This window comes from Schistocerca cancellata, chromosome 6 (genome assembly GCF_023864275.1).
Source record: "Schistocerca cancellata isolate TAMUIC-IGC-003103 chromosome 6, iqSchCanc2.1, whole genome shotgun sequence".
NCBI lineage: Eukaryota > Metazoa > Arthropoda > Insecta > Orthoptera > Acrididae > Schistocerca > Schistocerca cancellata.
Window position 1 is genome coordinate 371393872 of NC_064631.1, and position 22858 is coordinate 371416729.

At 36.0% G+C, this 22858-nt stretch overlaps 1 protein-coding gene across 1 annotated transcript in view; it reads left to right on the top strand.

Moving 5' to 3' along the window:
• The window catches only part of LOC126088335 (dynein axonemal heavy chain 10), a 1153099-nt gene that overhangs the window by 187669 nt on the left and 942572 nt on the right, over positions 1-22858 (top strand). Inside the window, exon 11 of the mRNA XM_049906469.1 lies at positions 18263-18496. Within this exon, the coding sequence (XP_049762426.1) occupies positions 18263-18496 (234 nt within the window). The remainder of the gene's footprint in view (positions 1-18262; positions 18497-22858) is intronic.

The following is a 22858-nucleotide window of genomic DNA, read 5'->3' on the forward strand; positions in this document are numbered from 1 at the left end:
GTGTGTGTGTGTGTGTGTGTGTGTGTGTGTGTGTGTGTGTGTGTGTGTGTGAGAGAGAGAGAGAGAGAGAGAGAGAGAGAGAGAGAGAGAAGGGGGGGAAGCTGTGCTCGTGTAGATGCGTCTGTTTCTTTTATTTCTTAAAAAGAATTTTGTCCAAAGGTTTAATATTATTATTTACATATTTTTCCATTATGCATATCTTCAATTCAGCTGGTCCTGTATGTGGTGAGTAGCAATGTATCTACATCTACATTTACATACATACTCCGCAAACCACTGCATGGTGCCTTTTGGAGGTTACTCTGTGCCATTACTAGTCATCTCCTTTTCTTTCCCACTCACAGATAAAGTGACAGAAAAACAGATGCCTGTGTGGTGTAACATCACAGAATTGTTCACATTTACATTCATAATCCTGCTTCTAGTGCAAACATGGGAAATGCGTGGCTTTAATATACTGTTATTTGAGTTTTAATTATATTTCAAAGGGATATATTTTTTTAACGGTATATGAGTGTCATGTCTGATTGAAGTATGTGAGCCATTTTGAATCTAAGTCACCCATTTAGTATTAACTGGTCACTCTTGTGCCTGACGTGCATGCCAAAGAGATGTATAGCATGACTCTGTAACATCTCAAATAATTATGTGTTAACTTTTCTTTGTTCTCATGAGAAGTGTTTCAGAAAAAGTTCAGTATACTCTACTGAGCAATCTGCAACTCATATGAAAAAGTATATTAATATTAATTAGGAAAGATGATTGTATTCTTTAGATGTCAGTGATAAAAGTAGATCAAAATTGAGTTCACAGTTATATACTGCTCTAATTATTAGCTACCTTTTCTTGAAACTGATTTAACCGGCTCATGAGAAGAAGTCCAAGAGGAAGAAACATTATAATGCCTCCATAAGAGCCCTAATTCTCTTACCTTATCTCGTGGTCTTAATGTGAAACATACATTGTTGGCATTATGGGATACATCTTTATATTTGGAAATGGCAACATGATTTTAACTTTTTGGCATAACAGAAAGGCACAGATGATGCTCCTTACCTTTATTCCCAGGTTTTTAAGATAGTAGAATTTGTGCATATGCTGTGTATGTTTTCTAATTCCAAAGTGACCGTATCCGTCATGTATGTACACAATGAAGGTCTTACACAGTTTCATCTTGTACAAAAATATGCCGATGTTGGATACTTGTAGTTCTATTACAGTAAGACACATTGTTCTAAGAGTTTATGTTTATCTAAATCTTTCAGTTTTCCTGACATTTCTTGAATTTTCTGAATAATTAATTTAAATTTTGGATCCTCTACTTGCAGATACATGACATTATTTGCTAGTACCTTTACCATTTTTTGTGCCCTCTTGTACTGGGAAAGTAAACTTGCAATTCTACTTATAACCTTTCTTCACCAGATAGTCCTATTAGAAGTTGAGGTAAAGCACCCAGTATTACATTTGATGAATTTTTAACATATCAAATTTCAAAATTGAACTGTTGTAGGAACAAGAACCATCACATTAATCTATGAAGTAGTAGCCTACTTGTCATTAAAAATGACAAATGTTTGATGATACATTTATATAATTGTTTCATGCCCTTCTAAAAGGTTCTGGAAGTTTAAAGTTTCATATTACAGCCAATGCTTCATTTTCAGTGATTATATAATTATGTTCATGTTTATTAAGGCATCTACTGGCAAATACAGCATTGTAATGTTTTTCTTCATCATTTAGCCCTTCCTGAAAGATTTTACAGCCCAATCCAATATCTGATGCATCAGTAAACATTTTGAATACTTCTCCAAAATTAGTGTGTTTCAGGATTTTTGCTCCACTCACGTCCACTTTGATGTTAGTGGAACATGGGACAGAGTGAAACAGTTAATCCAAATGTAGCTGTAAATTCACTTTTATTTATTTCATTGACATTGTAATACATAGGATGAATAGATACTTGTTTGCACATTGCAGAACAAAACTTATACAGCTGAGAAATTTTTCCTAGTAACTGTAATTATAATTTGAAATTTAACATTTACATTTGTTTCACTATGCCCCTTGTGTGGGGTACACTGAAAGAAGTGATGGGCACAGTGATAACAAACATTTGTAACATTTCAACTTGTATCATTTATCTCTTTTTTTTAAACCAAAAACACATAACTATAATAATTATTGGACATTATTATTTAAAAATATTATACTCTTAACTACACTCTTAACCCTTAAATTGTGTAGGCTACTTAGGCTCTATATATAAAAACTTGAATGTTTCACAATACTAGAATAAGAATGTCCACAGCTACCAAATAAATACAACACTTCAATAAATTTGCAAAAACATTAATTGAAATTTATACCATACTTGTAGAAGAAAAGTCAATTCCAAATGATAAGGAGCTCTTGAATCTTTTTGTTGTCCACACTGAATAGGTTTTGGGAGAAGCAGTTTTATTTGGGTGTGGTGCACTATGTTATGTCTTCAACCTGTGGTTTTTGAAATGAAGTCTCCTTTTGTTTGCTGGTCCTAAAAAGGCTTACTTCAGAGTCTTTTTCTTTGGTTACAACACTAATGTAAAATTTCTTCCTGCTGGAGGTTTCAAATTGCACCAAAACATAATTGCACCAAAACAGATCCTCAAACTCATCTGGCTTTAATGATGTTATTAGTTCTTCATGCATTTCTTCATCATTGTCAGAATCATCTAGGATAATTGCATCAGTGTTGTCATTGCTAGAATCTGAATCATGCTGTTTTCTATTTGCAAAAAGTGACCTCTTCACTTGCAGTTCCTTTTTTTGCATTAAGTTATCTTGTCATGCTTTCATTTCTGGTGTGCTGGTAGTAAACGATACTTTTCCCCTTCCTGCAGCCACATCTTTTGTTTTTCCTTTCATCAGCCTTATGGTAAGCATTGACATTTTCAGGAGAATATTTGATCACTTGTGAATTTTCCTTAGATGAGGTGGGTTCATTTGCACATGAAGCCTCCTGTTAGAGTTCATTTTCCATCAAGAATAACTCCTGTTCACCAAAGCTTCAAAAGAACAGTCAGTAACATAACTACCCAAGAAGTCTGCTCCTGTGAAAACATTTCTATGAAAAATTAAAATTGCTGATATGTGAACTGGTGTTATCCTGGTGGTTGGTGTCATTTCCTTTCTGACGAGCTACATTTACACAGCTCGCATTATAAATTGAGAATGTTTGACCAGAATGTTCCATAAGCCAATTGTCAACAGCAGAATTATAAAATGTCTTAAACAACTTAAAAATACCAATATTTAGAGGTTGCAACTTATTGGTGGAAACATATGAACTGTGACTCCATTGTTCTTTGCTACTTCTAACACTTTGATAAATGACTTTCTTGGTTATCACAGAGAATGAAAGTTGGTTCCCCTTTTGAAATTGTAGAATGTTTAATAAAGTGCTTCACCACCTGTATGAAGAGCTCAGCTGTCAATCAGCCAGAACTGTTCGCTAGCCCTAGAGTTCAAGAGGGGCATGGTCAGTCATAAAAGGTTTGAAGTAAACCCTAAGGAAAATAATGACAGATGGAATTGTGTTGCCATTAACAGAAACAATGCAACACATTGTCACAGATGTTCCTTTTTCTGCACTCATGCTCTTACTAACTTGTTTTACACCTTTTTCTGCAACTACTTTTTGAGGTGTCTGTACCATACTGGTGCAAGTTTCATCTGGATTAAATACTCTGAATCCAGTTGCAAGCTCAGGGAAACCTTTATAAAGTGACTGGATTACTGAAAAATGTCTCACAATTTGATTTGTTAAATGAAGTGGCCTTAGACAGGCTACATCCCTCTGGTGTGTGAATACTTAATTTTGAATTCTTTGTCAAAAATCCTCTAAACCATTCAGCACTCACTGTCTTCTACTCATCACAATTTGAAGGGTGGTGACTTTCAAGAGCAACCGCCATTTCATAGGTTAACTTCCACACTGTTCAGTTGAAAGACCATAGAAGATTTCTGAACATTGTAGAATGTACTCTCCATATATCCTCTCCCATTCAACAGAAATCTCTTTTCTACTTCATAATTGAGTCTACACTTCAGTTCTACCTGTTCATCATCGTAGATTTCTGACTTAAGTACACATGTGAAAAAGAGTTGGATACTTCACACCTTTCATTACAGCAGCTGCATGAATACTCATTCTGCTCTGGATGAATTTGACAGCTTCTTTCATCGAATCTTCAGAAGATGAACCAATGTTTGTAGTTCTTTTGTAATTATGACACATTTTTTGTATCTAAATAAACAAATAAGACATTTTTAGCATCAAAGGTCACAGTAAGGACATAAATATACTTTAATGTGGTAAAATTACTTTTAAGAAATCTTAGTTTGACAATAATAATGTATTTTTAAATCATATGGGTGCAGACTGAAATGTTTCACTGTGCCTCAATGATTCATGTTTCAATGTGCCCCACATACCCGAATAACCAACACCATGTTTTGACTTAAAAATTAATTGATTAACATTAATGTTACTTACCTGTGTCTGTACTGCAGACAATGTTGTTTTCAAATATATAACACAGTACTCTATAAACACCAGTAAAATTATGCAATACAGATTATCAGAAAATGTGCAAAATTTACTATCTATCAGGAAAAAACACTCTGACCCAACATGGCTCTACTTAATGGCAGTCATTTTGAAACTAAATCAGTAGCATGTAGTTAACTGACATTTTACTCAATAATAGTGCCACTAGTCAGATTCAAAAATGTTGTGGGAAAACTGTTTTGTTTTACTGCGCCCCATGTTTCACTGTACCCCATGTTCCCCTGCTCTGTGCCTCGTCTTTCAAACATATGTTATTTTAAACCAAGATCTCTTAATGTAAGTTTTAAATTATTCTCAACTCTGCAATAAGATCTTCCAATCATTTCTCAAGTTTTCTGCACGACCATTTAATTCTTTATTTAAACTGTCCAGTTTATGATTAAACTCTCTACTTTAATGGAATATCTGCCAACATAATTATTTGTTTAAATCTATTATTAGCTTTTTAATTTCATGTAAGATATTACTGACCATGTTTAATCTTACTGAAGTGATTAAATTTTAAGAAGGAACTACTTAGTTTTCTCTCTTTTCGCTGATATAGTTTCACAAACACACTTACTAGTAGTTCCATTGGACTTTGTTCACCTGTACAATCACCCAGCATGTGCTCATTGTCAGCATCAGCATTATCTGCTACCATATTGGCAAATTTGGCTGCATCAGTCTGCTACTGCATGTTGAAAATCTGTGTTCACTATCCAAGCAACAACTAGCAGTGATGTGTGTGTGTGTGTGTGTGTGTGTGTGTGTGTGTGTGTGTGTGTGTGTGTGTGTGTGTAGGTAACTGCAGCATCAGTTGCTGACAGCTGTGGTGTTTTTGACCTCAAAGCCTAGATGAAAGCAGTGAGTGGCCACCAAGAAACTGTGCTGCATTCTATGTAGGCATGACAACCAACAAGCTGTCTGACCGCATGATCGGCCACTGACAAACTGTGGCCAAAAAACAAGTGGACCACCCTGTTGCTGAACATGCTGCCAAACATGATATCCTTGATTTCAATGACTGCCTTGCAGCCTGTGCTATATGGATTCTTCCCACCAACACCAGCTTTTCTGAATTGCGCAGTTGGGAACTTTCCCTCCAATACATCCTACATTCCCATAACCCTCCTGACCTCAACCTTCGTTAGTCACTGTCCCCACCCATCCAGCCCCTCCCTGTTCCCATTCCAGCACTACACAGCCATCATTTCACTGCCACACCCAGTCTTTTAATTTCTTTTATTTTTATTTCTATTTCTCTCCTTTCCACTACTTACCCCCTCCCCCCTTTCTCTCCTGCCCTCCGTCTAAACTGCAACACTTTACTGTCTGCCACTCCCATCATACTATCCCTCCCCCTCCCCACCCCAGCCTCCTCCTTACCCCCACCCAGTCGCCACTCCCATCATGCACTGGTGCTGCTGCTCGCAGTGTAGTTTCAGCTCTCTGAGACTGCAGATGTGTGTGCAAGTTGCTTTTGCATGAGAGTATGTGTGTGCGCATTTGTATGTGTGTCTACTGCTGACAAAGGCCTTAATGGCCGAAAGCTATGATTGTGTGAATCTTTTTATTGTGCCTTTCGCGGCTCAGCATCTCCACTATATGGTGAGTAGCAACTTTCCTTCTCTCGTATTGTTACATTCCATCCTGGATTTTCCATTGTTTGATTAGTTTGCACCATGTAGTACAGGTAAAACCATCTATGTTATGAATTAACTAATGGAGTTTTGTTTCAGTATGGTGGTTACAAAAGCCTTGTTGTATAATATCTAAAACCAAAAAGGATATTTACATATCACTTTGAAATATTCAAGAAAATGTCAAATTACAACGTACTTTCTCATAGCTTAGTGGTGGAGCAACCCATCACAACCTATGCAAAGGATTATTAATCAGTTCATAGAACTATCTTATTAAATTATTACATCACTGTAGAATAAAATTAACAAATTAAAAAGATTTGTTGAAGATTTTGAAGATTGTCTTGATAAAATACATTATCTGAAATTGAAATTCATCGGAAGCTGAAACCTAGTGTAGTCACTCATATTATAGTGGTTGAGTGATCCACCAAATATTTAATATAACAGACATGAAGAATTTACAGCCAATTTTTATAAACATCTGTTAACATCATAGTAAAATAATGAAACTGACAAGACTGATTTAATCAGGCATATTTAATAAAACACGCAAATGCCCTCTATTGATGTAAAAGTTCATACATAAACATATAGTGTAGTTGCAACTGCGTTACGGTGTTTGCTGAAAGATGATAAAACAATCTGCCATTATACCTATTCTTTAAGCTAAAATTGAATATTAATTTACTTGTTTGGTGGTAAACTAGATATCACATTGGACAGTACCAACAAAGTGGAAGACAACATATGGATAAATTATAACTGTATTGTGAATTAATTATAGCCATATTGTAAATTGTAACTCTATTTTATCAAGACAGCCTCCAACAAATCTTTTAATTTTTATTTTGAAAGTGATGTAATAATTTTGTATAAGATAGGTATGTTAACTGATTAATAATCCTTTGCACATGTTTTGATTGATTGCTCCACCACTAAGATATGAGAAAGTATGTTAAATTCGGCATTTCTCGATTATTTCAAAGTGATATGTAAATATCCTTTTTGATTTTAGATATCATATAACAAGGCTTTTTTAACTACTGTACTGGAACAAAACTATGTTAGTTAATTCATAATATAGAGGCCATTACTTGTACTACATGATGTAAACTAAGGCTGTTGTACTTGCTGTAAACAAAACCTCAGTGTCTTTCTGCCTATACACCTGTAAGAGCATATGGTGATGTGAACTGCCATGAGTCTGTTTAATCATAACAAAAATGGTATGTTGACAAGAGTGGATAGCTGCTATTGAATAACATGGTGTTTACTTATGTTCTATTTATAGTAAATTAATTTTGATCCTGTAATTTTTCCTTGTATTTTACCACTGAAGATGGCTATTCATAGCCAAAATCTAGATTACCAAGCATAATAAAAACTAATGGGATTGTAACTGACTGCTGTGTGCCTCTCCTTCCCTACAATCTATAGTTGCTGTGCACAGTGGTTTATGATGGAATCAAAGTTGCTTCCTTTTTAGGGTATTACAACTGGATGTGTTTATTTGTAAAACATTAATTTTATGGCTCCTTGTTTATTTTTAGGTAACACCTGAGATTTTCTTTCAAATAACAAGCCCATTTTGTGTGAATGTAGCTACCAAGAAAAAATGTAATTGTTTTTTTCTCAGCACTAATGTGGTCCAATTATCTTTGCTGATGTACAGTGTAAGACAAAAGTCCTGGTACACGCTGCTATGCCAAAATCCCTGCTGGAGAGGGGAAACCTAAACTGAATTGTGAACAAGACAAGATGGCACAGAGTAAAATTGTAACATATTCAAAGCTCATGAAAACTGATATAAATACAAGACTATTAGGTGCGAAATGTGTAAAAAATGTTGGTGATAAAGACAATCTGTGCTACTCGTGTGCTGTGAAAGTAAATAACTGTAAAGGTATTAACTGTGTTTTGGTGCCCATGGAGATCACAAACTCGTAACAGAGTCAGCATAGAAAGACAAAATAATTAAAGTGTTGCAAGAGGATAGAAACGTTCTGTTAGTGAGAATCAGTGAGTTAGAACAAGAACCAAGCGAATATGTAAGCAGTGAAAAGTGGTGTACCGTAAAAAGTGCGTCGAACACACACAATTTAAAATCACAACTACAGGTGCACTTGTGTTATAATGTGTCTGTAATGCCAACAGTATCCAGAAAAAGTGCGTCTAAACAAGTAAGTGCTCTTTCAGATAAAGAAACTGTTCTGATGTCAGCTGGTAAAAAGCCAGGGCAATGTGTAAGTGTAACTGAAGGCAGTGTTTACACAGCAATCAGCGAAAATGAAACTGTAATGAATGATACCAATAGTGTTGCAGAAGATAAAGCACCTGAACCTATGAAACAATGTTATGGGTTAAGGAATGCACTATGGAATCCAAAAGTTATAATAGTGAGTGACAGACAAGGTAGGTACTGCAGAAACATTCTGGAGACAAAACTAGGCACAGTATGTGACATTCAGAGTTTTATTAAACCAAATGCTCCTGTCCATAAAGTTTTTAATCAAATTGACAAATTAGCAAAAGACTTGAATGCGAGTGATACTCTTACATTAATGTGAGTCGAATGATACTGAAGGCTCCTACAACAACATTGTGAAAAGCTTTGATAACATCTTACCAAGTGTTCTCCAACTCAGTAACAAGACAAATGTCATTTTGCATCCAATTCCCAAAAGATTTGACAAAGAATATATAAACAAAAAAATCAACATGGTTAATCATCATTTAGTGCAAACAGTGAACTGTTCAGACTCTTGCAACAAAAGTAGAATATCCATAAACATTGAAATGGAAAGACTGTCTCATGATAAATTCACATGTCACGGATTCCACTTGAACAGACAGGGGAAGGAGCAAGTATGCAACAGACTGTCTTTGTTAATTAAAATTAACAATCGTACAAACCAGATGCATTTATCTCTGAATTGACCAGTCTACCTGAAGACATCAGTGTTTCACCAAAATGAATACAATGTGAAAACCAGTACAATACAAGTGCCTAAAATTAAACAAATGGTACTTGACAAGTAGATTACCATTATAAGCACCACAGCACATGAAAGACAGGGCCCAGAATCCAGGGAACCAGCTAGCAAGAAGACACCACCCACACCACAAAACAGGGGAGATTTTTTACAACTAACAATACTAGATGTAAAAAAGAGGTAAGTGGTCAAGCAAGACACAATATAGTCCCTGCTTCATACTTTAAATTGTTCCACCAGAATGTTCAGTCTTTTTCCAATAAACTGAATGGAATACAAATCTTGTTAAATGATATGTGTGATATCTCTGTTTTATGCTTTACTGAGCACTGGCTAAATAAAGGCATGATAGAACTAGCACACCTACCTCAGTTTAAATTAGCTGCCACATTTTGTAGAGAAGTACTCAGACATGGTGGTAGGTACATATATGTTTGAGAAGATATAGACTTCACTAACATAACCAGATTTGACAGCTTATCTAAAGAAAGAGATATAGAACTCTCAATAGTAGAATTGCCAACTTGAAATTCTGTAATCATCTGTATATATAGGTTACCAGATGTTGATAAAAAAGTTTTTTATAATCATATGGAAGAGCTGTTAGACGATTTCAACACCCTAAAAAAAAAAAAAATCATATATGGAGATTTCAATGTTGATTTCTCCAAACCTAGTAAATTTAAAGATGAAATCAAAGACTTACTGAAGTCCTTTTACCTAAAACCAACTACAACTAACCCAACTTGTATTGCCACTACTTCGGCAACAGCCGTAGATCAGGTGTTTGTAAATACAGATAAATATATCTGCAACACACAGACTGCAAACACTGGTTTTAGTGATCACAATGCCCAAATACTAACAATCACTATTCCATGAAACACAAAAGCCCAGAAAACTAGAGCTGTTGTCAGGAAGTTTAATGATGAAAACATAGATTACTTTTGTTCTCTCTTGAGAAGAGAAATCTGGACGATGTTTACAGTTCAAACAACACAGATGCCAAGTTTGATAAATTTATGGGCATGGACAAAGATTTCTTTGAAATAGCCCTTCCTAAACAAACATAACTTATAAATTCTGTACACAAACCAAATAAATGGATCACAATAAGAACTTATATGAATACTAAAAGTAAACCACAAATTCTGTATTTATCAACTACTTTAAACAATGTAAACAAATATGTAGACAAGTTATAACAAAAGCAAAGAAAATGGAAAATGACAAACAAATAAAAAATTCCATGAATGAGACTAAAGCAACCTGGAGTATCATAAAAAGAGAAACAGATACTACATCATTAGCCCACAAAAATATAGAACTTCATAACAATAAAATAATCAACCCCACAGTGGTGGCTAATAAATTTAACAACTGCTTTCCTAATGTAGCACACCACCCGATTACCAAACATTACAACTTGCAACCAGACTACAATACACTCCAGTCAGATACAAAAATTCGTACAAGAACCCTATTCATGCACCTGAGGAATTATCTGTCATTATAAAAAGGTTACGCAATAAGTATTCAGCAGGTACTGATGAAATACCAGATATTGTCATCAAAGCAAATGTAACATCTGTCATAGAACCATTAATGGATATTTCAATTCATCATTCGTTAGTGGTATATTCCCAAAAAATCTAAAATGGCAAAAGTGACACCACTGTACAAGAAAGGGGACATACATGAGCTGCAAACTATAGACCTGTATCAGTATTGTCAGGCTTTGGCAAAATTCTTGAAAAACTATTTCTTAGAAGGCTGACAGCCTTTCTAAATAAAGAAAACAAAATAAGAGATGCGCAACATGCATTCAGAACTGGTAGATCAACACAGTCAGCTATTTATACTTTCTTAAATGAAATTCTAACTGCAGTAGATAATAAGCAACATGTGTCTGCCATATTTATTGACCTTAGTAACGCCTTCGATGTAATTGATCATAATACCCTGTTGCAGAAGCTAGGTAATTATGGAATACGAGGTCTGCCAAACAAGTGGATACATTCATACCTTCATGACCATCAACAGATCACTCAAATAAAATAAAAAGACATAAAAACAAAACAAAAATTGTAATTTTTACAGTAATTCAGAAAACACTACATATGGAGTTCCTCAATGGTCAGTCCTTGGACCAATTCTTTTCATTCTTTATGTTAATGATTTGTCAGAAAAGATAACGAAAGGGACAACAGCACTTTTTTCAGATGACACAAATATCCTAATCAAATCATGTGATGAGGAAAGCCTACAAAAAACAGCTACAGGTATGATACCAAATTTAACACAATGGTTCAGAACAAACAAGCTAATAATAAATAATGAAAAAACAGTAACAGTCAATTTCCATAATTCACAGAAACTACATCCTGCAAGACCGATTTTTAAAATTTATGGAAAAACTGTGTCATCTGTGAGCGATACAAAATTTTTAGGTATACATATTCAGCAAAACCTAAAATGGGAGACACATCTTCATCATGTAAATAAAAAGTTAAACATACTTATGTATGCAGTAAGAATCCTCTCACAAAACACAAGTCATGCATCAGTGATCGCCATTTACCATGGCAGTATTCAGTCACTGCTGATGTACAGCATTATCTTTTTGGGGGAACTCTGTAGGTACAAACAAAACATTTAGGCTACAGAAAAAGATTGTTAGAATAATAAACCATGCTAAGTACAGAGACTCCTGTAGACCAATATTTAAAAATATCAATATACTGCCTCTTCCTTTAGTATATATGCATGAAATACTAAATTTCACAAAAGGAAGTATTTTAAAAGGTGGATATATCTTCAAGTATAACTGTGATTACCACCCTCATGATACTAGGCAGAAGCATTATTTGCATGTCAATACAGTAAGTACAAACATTTGTTAGAGAGGAGTATATCATACTGGCATAATGCTGTACAATCACATGCCATCCTATTTGAAACAGATGCAAAATTTACAAAAGTTGAAAGTGAGAGTGAAAGAGTACTGGTTTGACCACTGCTTCTATTTTGTTTCCAAGTTTTTAGAGTACCAGAAAATTGTAGTGTAACTGCTCAAATATCATTTTATTTCATTATATTAATTTTGTCAACAATATTCAACATGTACTGAGTAATTTTTGTTTATTTATCTTTTCAAAATAACAATATGTATGATGTTGTATATATATATATTGTACCAACCTGACTTGTCCTACATCATTTGTGCAAAATATCTAACTAAACACGAATTACAGGACCAATAAAGAAATACAAATACAAATACAAATTTTCCTTTAAGGTATGTGTGATGTAGTCTATCTTTTACGAAATGTACTGAACATAGGCACCATCTTGAAATTGAACATCTTGAATTTGTCAGTTTTTTTAAAATGGAAAGTGGGAAGTGTGATATATCATATAACATCAGTATTTTCTGATGAGTTCATTCCTGTAAACAGATTCTAAGGAGCAGTTATGATTCAAAAGTTACAACACATTTTGTTTGGGATTACAGGCTGGATTGTTCTCTGTAAAGGACAGTCATTTAATGTGTTCAATATAGTGTCACTCTCAGTCAATGCGCATGTGAAGGTGCAGAATCCAGCCGTCTTGCGCTTGCTGAAGGATTTCCACAGAATTGCTGCCACACGCTTCTTCAATGCATTGCTCGAGATTCTGTGTGGATCTTATTTTCTCTGTATATATGAGTTTGCTTTAAATGACTCTACAGATAAAAGTTAATTGGTGTGGGATCAAGTGACCTGAGCAGCTATTCCACAGAAAAAGTCAGTCATTCCAATAGCCAGGCAACTGACCATCTAACCACTGACAAACAAGTCCTCCATAGTGTGGTGGAGCCCCATCCTGTTGAAAGTAAGAGGGAAAGCTGTGATCTTTATTCAGAATTGAGGCAAACACCACTTCTTGCAGCATTTACAGATATTGTTGACGTTTAGTTTCTGATCAATGAAAATGGGTCCAGTTACATTCCCACACCACACCATCTACCTTGGAAGGTTCCATCCTGTGTGGATTCTGGTCACTCCAGTATCTGTGATTGTGATGGACTCAAAACACCAATCAAACATTCCTCAAGGATGTGTGGAGAGGGGACAATGGTGGCTGAAGAGTATGATAGCAGACTGTAAGTGAGAAAGGAAGAGAGAGAGGCAATGAGAAAAAAAAGAGTGGGACAAAGACAGTGGCAGTGGGTCAGAGAGACAGTGAAAGGAAAAGGAGACAGTGGTAAGGAAGAAGACAGTGGTAAGAAAGAGCAAAAGAAGTAGATGAAGACAGTGATAGTGGAAGAGACATCAGGACAAAAATCCAATGGGAGAACAAGGGAGACAATGGGAGAGACATATATAAGCAGTGGCAGTGAGAGTGATGCTGAGTATGGAAGCTTCACTACAAAGGGAGACTGATGTGATATTTCCCAAAGAAATGTAGTCAGAATAGAGATGGAATGCTAGATTGCATTGTACCTCAGAATACAATAGTTCTGAGGTGGGAGAATCAAAGGCTGAAACAGGAGTGAAAATGATGGTGTTTAGTTTTAATTTAATATGTGATTTGAACAAACTCCCACTGTAGCTGATTCTCCATGTGTTAATATTATTATTCTGTTGCGACAGAACCAGGCACATAGAATGTCATAGGAGAGTAATAATTCGGGTTATGCACAGTTGACCCTGTTGAAAGGTAGTATAATGCAATGAAATATGTTGCAAAGCACAGTAATAATAATCTGTCAGTGAATAACAAACAAATTAGACTGTAGGTTTGAAAAGAAAGGATGCAAATTGTGTATGATAGCATGCTGATATGCCATAATTTTCACATCACCAGACTTGTGCTTCCCAGTGGAATTAGGTTGCTGAAAGATTTAACAAACTTGTACAGGCAGTTAGTGATATTTAAGGTATATATTCATTATATAATATGTCATTTTAACTCAATAGTAAGATTATTATTCACAATCAGTTTAAAGATATAAATATGGTGGTCTTACATGCATTTAGACAGGAGGAGGAGTGGGGGGTAAGTAGGACTCTAAAGAACTTGATTTATTTATTTATTTATTATTTATTTGTCCCGTAGATCAAATCAGTACAATAGCTTGTACAACTGATATTGGATAAGTCAATACAAATATACAGTTTACAGGAGTCTAAAACAGTAAACAAGAACACAGAAGAATTATTATTTTACATTACCTACAAATTATGTCACCTAAAGTTACAGCTTTACAGAGAATTGTTACATGATGTGACAAAATTGACTTAATAACATTCAGCTTTGATACATTATCATGTACCAAGACAGTTTTGATTCCAAATATTCCTGGATGGTATAAAATCAGTCTTTTATTAAAAGAGATTTCACCATCTGTTTGAATTTATTTATTTCTTGGATTTCTTGTATAAATGTTTGAAGATGGTTATATAATTTTATTCCCATGCACTTGACACCATCACTGTACAGTTTTGTTGAGTGGGGAAGTATTCTTAGAGAGGTTTTTGATCTTGTGTCATAATCGTGGTAATCCATATTTTTGCTAATTTTGTTGATACTTTTTTTGGTAAAGAATAATAATTCTAGTATGTGTTGGCATGGGAGGGGCAAAATATTTAGTTCCTTAAATAATGGTTTACAAGTGTCTTTGTTTTTTGAACATAATTGTTCTGACTATCTTCTTTTGCAGTTTGAATATCTTAATTGATTCAGAATTTTGGCCCCAGAAGATGACTCTGTAGTTAAGTACAGAGTGAAAGAGTGCATGGTACATTGTGGTTAGAGTACTTGTGTTAGTGACATTCCTTATTGATCTAATCATGAAGCATACTTTACTAAGTTTTGTGCTGGTAATGTCAATGTGTCTTTTCCATGTGAGCATATCAGTAATAGTGACCCCCAAAAATTTTATTTCATTTTCAAGTTTAACATTTTTTTTTTCAGTGATATAGTTGGTAGTAATGGATTTCTGTTTTGGGCAGTGTGGAAAGTTATTCCAATTGTCTTTTTTGCATTAAGAAGCAGCCTATTACTTTGAGGCCATCGACTTATTTGATCTGTGGTCCTATCTATATTAGATTGGAGAATTTGTTCAGGTGCAGATAAGAGTTTGTTTCATATGAAATGAGAATGAAATTAATCCATTGACTCTAATATGTCAAGATCAAGGATACACATTGCACAGTTAATCGACAAAAATTAATTTATTATACTGGTTAAAATTCATGTACCAAATTTTTTGGCGAGTAATGCAGAATTAGGACTGAGGCAGCTGGTTCTTCTCGTTTCTGGGAAAAGAGGATCATATTCACCTTTTTTGTGCTCTGACAGAAGCATTTTTGTAAGTGCAAAATTATGGATTTAAAGCAAGCTGCGAATCATTATACTGGTTTAAACTCTTATCGAGATCTGATTGAATATTTGAGTCAATTTTTTCAGGCAGTACTGGATTATAGATAACTGCATCATATGTGAGAAGTGTGTGGTTATTATTGATAATGTCAGTAAAATCGGTAATATAAAAAGTGAATAGCAAGAGACCAACACATTACCCTAGTGTGTGCACTGTTGCTACCGTTTTTGGTACTACACTATCATCACAATATAAAAATGGTTGTGTGGCAAGCATTTCAAAAAATACATTGTTACTCTTAGAAATTGCCTTACTAAAATGTTCACACCCCCTGGGGGAGTCCTGAAGCTACTTCTACATCTTTTGATGTCTTTCCATCCAAAGTACCATACTGAACCCTCCCTATGAAGAAATCCTCACTCTGACAACAAATTTCGCTTGATAACCCAAACCATCATAATTTTGATAATGGAGCATATGTGCTACTGAGTCAAATGGCTTATGGAAGCCAGGAAACATTGTGTCTATGTGGATCTTGGTCCATTCAGGATGCTGTGTGTGTGTGTGTGTGTGTGTGTGTGTGTGTGTGTGTGTGTGTGTGTCCTTTGGACCATATGAAGTAACAGTCTGGAGAAACTCAAATATATAGGAAACAAAAAGAGTGAGAACCAATTTAAGTAGAATATGACATTAACTTGAAACTAACTTTGGTACTCAGGCATCAAATTAAGAAGAAATCTACTCAAAAACCTACAGGTTGCTGTACAAATCAATATGTTTCACAACAAGTTTAAAGAGTATCTAGTGGAAAATGAATGTTATAGCTTTGAAGATTACCTAATTACTACAATCTGTAAATAATGTTGTATATAATCATTAAGATATGTCACATGATGCCTGTTTTCTCATGTGTAAGCACAGATGGTTGGAAACAAAAGCGCATGTGCAAAAATCAGTAATAGAGGAGACTGTATGCATTCACATCTTGCCTCCTTGTTTAGACAGTCAACTGTGCATCCACTTCTTTGCTGAGCACTTTATTCTGCATTTATTGTGATTAAATGCAATGGAAAACTGAAAACATGGAGGCAGCTGTCAGTAAAACAGTACTTAAATCACAGAGACACGAAATGTGAGGAATACAAAGTGACGGTGTTGTTTTGTAGGCAAATTTAAGAAGATTGACACAGCAACATTTTGCTTTCCTGCATGGAAAACTGAAAACTTTTATCTCTTGACAAGATACTGTTATGCATAATCCAATTTATGCAGTGGTAAGGATGGGAATAGCATTTCAGCATAGGGCAATGGGCAGTTCATGTATCAGTTTGCCCTATTTATTTTGTTTTTCAAATCAAAGCATTGTAGTGATTACACCTGGAAGTAGGAAATACTTAAGGAATGTTCTTAGTGGTTATTTGGTGTATTGTTTTTTCCTGACACTACATTCAGAGATTATCAAATTTTCACCCCTGTTGGTAACATTAATTTTCCTTGTTACAAGACTTCATTCCATTTACAAGTTAAATTTCATTTAAAAAATTGTTTACTCAAATTCAATTATAAAAGATAGTAAACTAGCATCCTTGGACTCAACAAATTGGCGAATGTCGTAGACCCTAGATTCCAGTACAACAGAGGTAATGATTTACAAATTTGTATCTTTTCTATCATCTATGTCCTGAATTTCAACTTCTAGTAGTTGAGGAGCTCCAACTGTGATATATTGTTAGTAGTCCAGAAGTCAGGATCCTCAATTGTTGTGCTATTGAGTTTCCAAAGCATGAATATTCACCCACAGTTTTTACATACACTTTTCTTAAATTACTAGGCTGCTGTTTCTCTGTTTCCTGCTTCAAGGCTTGTATTATTCTTTAGAAAAAAATACTGATGACTTTTTCTCTTGTTTTTAATTTCTGCCTGGCCAGACCCATTCTTGGCACTCAGGACATTGCATCTCAAAGTTTTGTTCAAATGATCTTTAAAAGTGGAATTCCGTAGGACTTTGTTGTGTCCGTGATCATCTTTAAATTTCAGTATTTATTCTTTTGAGTCAACAGGCATCATTTCACCTAAATCTCTTTAAAGCATAACCACAACACAGAACCCAATGAAACAAACTTGGACACCAGCTGCCTGTTGTCTGCTAAATATTGTAAATCTCCCGCAAAACCTGGGAACGAAAGCACTATGATCCACACCCCCCAATTAGAACAAATTATGCATGTGCGAATATGCATGCATGCTTGTGCTGTTTGAAACATAAACACATGTGCAATGTTGAACAGAAAAAAATAATTATGGATTCACCTTTGATAGTTGAAAGTTTCAGCAGAATTGCTGCATGTTAAGAAATATTTGATACTGAATGTTCTGTATTCTTGATATGTCCCATTTTGCATGTATGCTCTTTGTACTCGGTGTAACCCTACAGGATGAAATAAAATTAAAATCAATTTATGTAGGTTAATAATAGGAATGGATGCACACTATGTGGTTCCCCAATCTGAACTTACTTTTATTTCTGTAATACGGTTTGTCAACGTCACCCTCTTATTGTGTTTATAAAAATAATAAAAATAAGGCTATTCATTGATCTGCCTATATCTCATTTAGAAATTTAGTTATGCTTTTACCTCTGTGTGGGTCTATGTTTCAGATAATGCTGGAAACAGCGAAGAAACCACTTGTAATTGAATGTTGTCTGGTGGAAGGCCGATTGGCTGTACTGCAGGGTCTGAGTGCTGGTCTTGAACGTTGCCAAAAGTCACTCAATGATTTCTTGGACTCTAAAAGAAATGCATTTTCTCGATTTTATTTTGTATCAGATGATGAACTTCTCTCCATTCTTGGAAGCAGTTCACCAGATTGTGTTCAAGAACACATGGTTAAAGTAAGTTGTCATTCTCTATACCATGTTCATATCATTATTGATATTAGTGGACTCTCCTGTCCCTTCTTGTTAGAACAGTTTCATATTAAAAAGTGAAAAGCAAAAAAATTGTATTCTGTTTCACCAATATTTGTTTGTTACTGATAGGCCTCCAACAAGCTATGGAATTTATCATAGAAGTGTTGCCTGTATGCTTTAACATTACAGATTGCCATAGTGTAGGCATAACCATTTGCAACGTTATCTGTAGAGATGCCAGAGTCCTTGTGAGGGGGGAGGTGGGCAGCAGGCTTTAAAGCAGTTGCAGAGTTAATAGTCTACATGATTAACTGATCTGGCTTTTTAAGAGTAGCCAATATGGTCATGCCATGCTAGTAATGGAACACAGTTCAACAAGGGGAACTATAAGTCATATAATCTCCAAGGCCCTGCAGCCCTATTGCTTGGTATAGTGATGACAGCATCCTCTTGAGTTAAATATTCAGGAGATAAAATGGGCTGCCCAGGTTGTGCCAACTTGGGGGAGTGCCTTCAGAAGAAAATCCACATGTGGTATTCTATGGGTCATAGAATGGAATTTTTAGCTTCCTTAGTCGTATTGGTATGTCAGAGAGTTTGAAAACAGAAATGAATGGATTGAATTTTGATATAATGGATTTTAGCAAAAGGTAATGGCAGGAAGAAAATGATATCTGATCAGGTGAGTACAGAGATATCGACACAAAATCAAGTAGTACCTCCAAGAGATGCAAGGTGTTCTACTGCCAAGAGAGACATATAAAAATAAAAATTCACCCTACCTAGCTTTCAGAACTAATAGTTCCTTCATTTGGGGGGGGGGGGGGGGGGAGGTTGCAGAAGACTGGAAAAGACACACCACAGGTGTCAGAGGCAGACATCAGTTTAATGGAATGGACAGTGTCTTGAGGAGAGGTGATGGGATGAACATGTATAAATGTAAAACAAGGGCTACAAGGTGTATTGGAATTAAATCAGAGGGTGCTGATATATTATAAGATTAAGAATGATGGGGAAACTACATTTTGCTACTTGGGCAGCAAAATAATTGACAGTGGGTAAAGTAAAGAGGTTATAATATGAAGAATCACAACAACTTGAAATATTTTCCTGAAAAAGAGAAATATTTTAACATTCTGATGTAAAAATAAAGTGCTAGAAAGTCTTTTTAAAAGTATTTCTGTGAAGTTGAAATGTGGAACATAAAAAGTGCAGAAACAAATGAATAGAGGCCTTTGAAATTTATTGTTACATAGGAATACTAGGTGGATTGGGTAACTAATAAGAAGTACTGAATCAAATTAGAGAGAGAAGAAATATGCACATAATATGTCAAAAAGTCTGAATTCAGTAACTATTCTTTCTGTGATAACTATTCCTTTCCTTGATAATTTTATTGATGCATCAAAACAGTCTTCAAACTGAAGACAACAATAACCATATCAGTCTTTGGCTTACTAGGCCATCATCAGGTTGCAAATGGAAAAAAAAAGAGAGAGAGAGAGAGAGAGAGAGAGAGAGAGAGAGAGAGGAAGAAACCAAACCTTGAAAAATGGATGTATTAATAACTATATATTATCTCCAGTCAGGCAGGAAATGTCATATTGAGTACTCATAAATTATGTGACGTCTCAAATATGTTACAACTAATTAGTGGCATTTACTTACTATAATGTAGTACAGCTAGCCAATGAAAGAGGTTTAGAATGGATAAAACACATTGTGAATAATGACCACTGAATAAGGAACAAATTTCAGTACAAGTGTTACAGCTAATGGGTCACTCACTATTTACAAGATTATCTCAAAAACTGCCATATTAAAATATATTTCTAAATTGATGTAAGTGCATAGGTTGTAGAATATACACAACAAGTTTCAATGCAAAATATGTAATATTTGTGAAATTTGAAAGGTGTGTCTCAATTTTTCATGACTGAACATCCATTTAAGTAGGACTCATAGGTTAACTGCCCAAAATTTAAACCTGACACAAAATGAGCTTCACATATCCAAGGCAACTAACCACACATGCCTTGACCTTAACTGCAGTGAACCATATTCAGCTCTTTACACCATAATTTAGTGAGCATTTATATTTTGTTTCTTCATTTTCCATACAGTTCTTTGTCTTTTAATTTTGTGTCTATTGTACTCTTTGTCCTCCTGGACAGCTGCAAGATCAGCATGGCTGATTGTCATGTGGAGGACCCAGGTTCGATTCTTGGTACTGCCAGGGATTTTCCCTTGATGGGAGAACTGGTACAAGGTGCAATCACACTCATAAGGCTAACTGAGGAGCTACTCATCAAATTAGTGGCAGCTCCATAGTCAAGTAACCTGACAGTTACTGTGAGAGTAGTGTGCTGACAACACGTCCCTCCATACTATGTCCAATGATGTCACTGGCAGAGGATTATACAGTGGGTGGTCTGGCTTGATTGGTCTGTCTTGGGGCCAGAACAAGGAACTTTACCTTACCTTTACCATTATTGTACTCCTTGCCTCCCATAGAATATCTAGATTTTCTTTCCTAGAATATAGTTAACATGCATTAAATCTGTAGTGTGCAATTGATGTCTGCATTGTGGTGCATGTATTCTTGATAACATAATTTGTACCTCTTGTACTTTTTCCCTCTTCCAACAACTTCCAGAGGAACCCTTCCTAGCCACCCAGAATCCCATATCCCTCATCCAGTTCAGATTCATTAATGATGTCTTCATGATCTTCATGATGTGGACACCCTACCCACATTCCTCCAAAACCTTAATGTCTTCTTCCCCGTTTGCTTCACCTCATCCTCCTCAGTTCAAAGCCGTCTTCCATAGTGTTGACATTCTTGTCATGAATGCCACAAACAGTACCTCCATCTATATCCAACCACCAATAACACCTTTATTTCGACAGCTGTCATCCATTCCACAGCAAAACGACTCTGTCATGCAGCATAGCCACCCAAAAGTCATTGCACCTGCAATGATGAGCAGTCCCTATAAATATATGTCAAGGGCCTTTCTGAGCCTTCAGAGATAGAAATTATTATCCACACCTTGTCCAGAAACAAATCTCCCATAACTTGTCTCCCCAGTCACCTAACATCCATCACATGCCCACTGATTGGCCACAGAATAGTGGCCCCCTCATGACTTGGTACCACCCGGGACTGGAGCAGCTGAATCATGTTCTCCACCAAGGCTTTGACTATCTCTCCTCATGCTCTTACATGATAAATGTCCTCCCTACTATCCACCTCACCCCTCCTACAGTGGTATTCCACCACCCACTCAAACTGCACAGTATACTTGTCTATCCCAGTTCCACTGCTGTTCCTAATACCTTACCAAATAGTTCATATCTCTGTGAAAGCCCTAATCACCAGACCTGTCCCGTATGTGCCCCCCCACTTCCTCCCACTACCACTAACTCCAGCTCAATCACAGGTGGTTCCTACTCCAACAAAGACAGGCCTACCTGTGAAAGCTATGTCATCTACCAACTCAACTGCAACTATTTTGCAGCATTCTACATGGGCAATACCACTAACAAGCTGTCTGGCCACATGAATGGACACTACCAAACTGTGACCAAGAGACCGCTGAACCACCCAGTTCCCAAGTATGCTACACAACACAATGTAATTGACTTCAGTTACTGATTCACAGCCCACCCCTTTGGGATTCATCCCACAAACAGCAGATTTTTTGAACTGCGAATGTAGGAACTCTCTCCACAACATATCTTTCCTCCTCCCCTCTTATTATCCTCTTCCCTGCTCCCATACCGGCCTCACAGATGCCTTCTGTCCTCCAGTGTACCTACATAGTCCTTTTGCCTTCTCTTTTTCTCTCCTCCCCCCTTCCCTCCCCTCCCCCATCCCAAGCACATCCTCCTGATGCTGCAACTAGGAACCCATGCCCTGCACACTCCTGTAGGGATTACAACAGACTGTTTCCCCACCACTGCCTGGCTACCTGTCCAATTCCCACAACATGGCTCTTCTGCAGCCCCACTGCCCAAACGCCTGAGAAAGCTACTCACTTCAGTTGGGCCTCAGCACCTGGAGATGACAGTGGCCTTGGGTGTTTGAATTGTGTGTGTATAAGAATGAGTGTCAGCTTTTCTAAATGTGAAGAAGGATTGTGTTCGATAACTTTGTCTAATTTTAAATGTGCCTGTGTGCTGCTTAATGCCTCCTTTATGTGATGAGTAGCATACTTTCCTAGTTAATACTGTTGGAACTAATAATTTACAGTGACATAAAATGAAATCATCACATGTGCTCAGTCATAGGGAAAGCAGGAGGAGGGCTCTGGTTCCTTAGTAGAACATTGAGAAAATGCT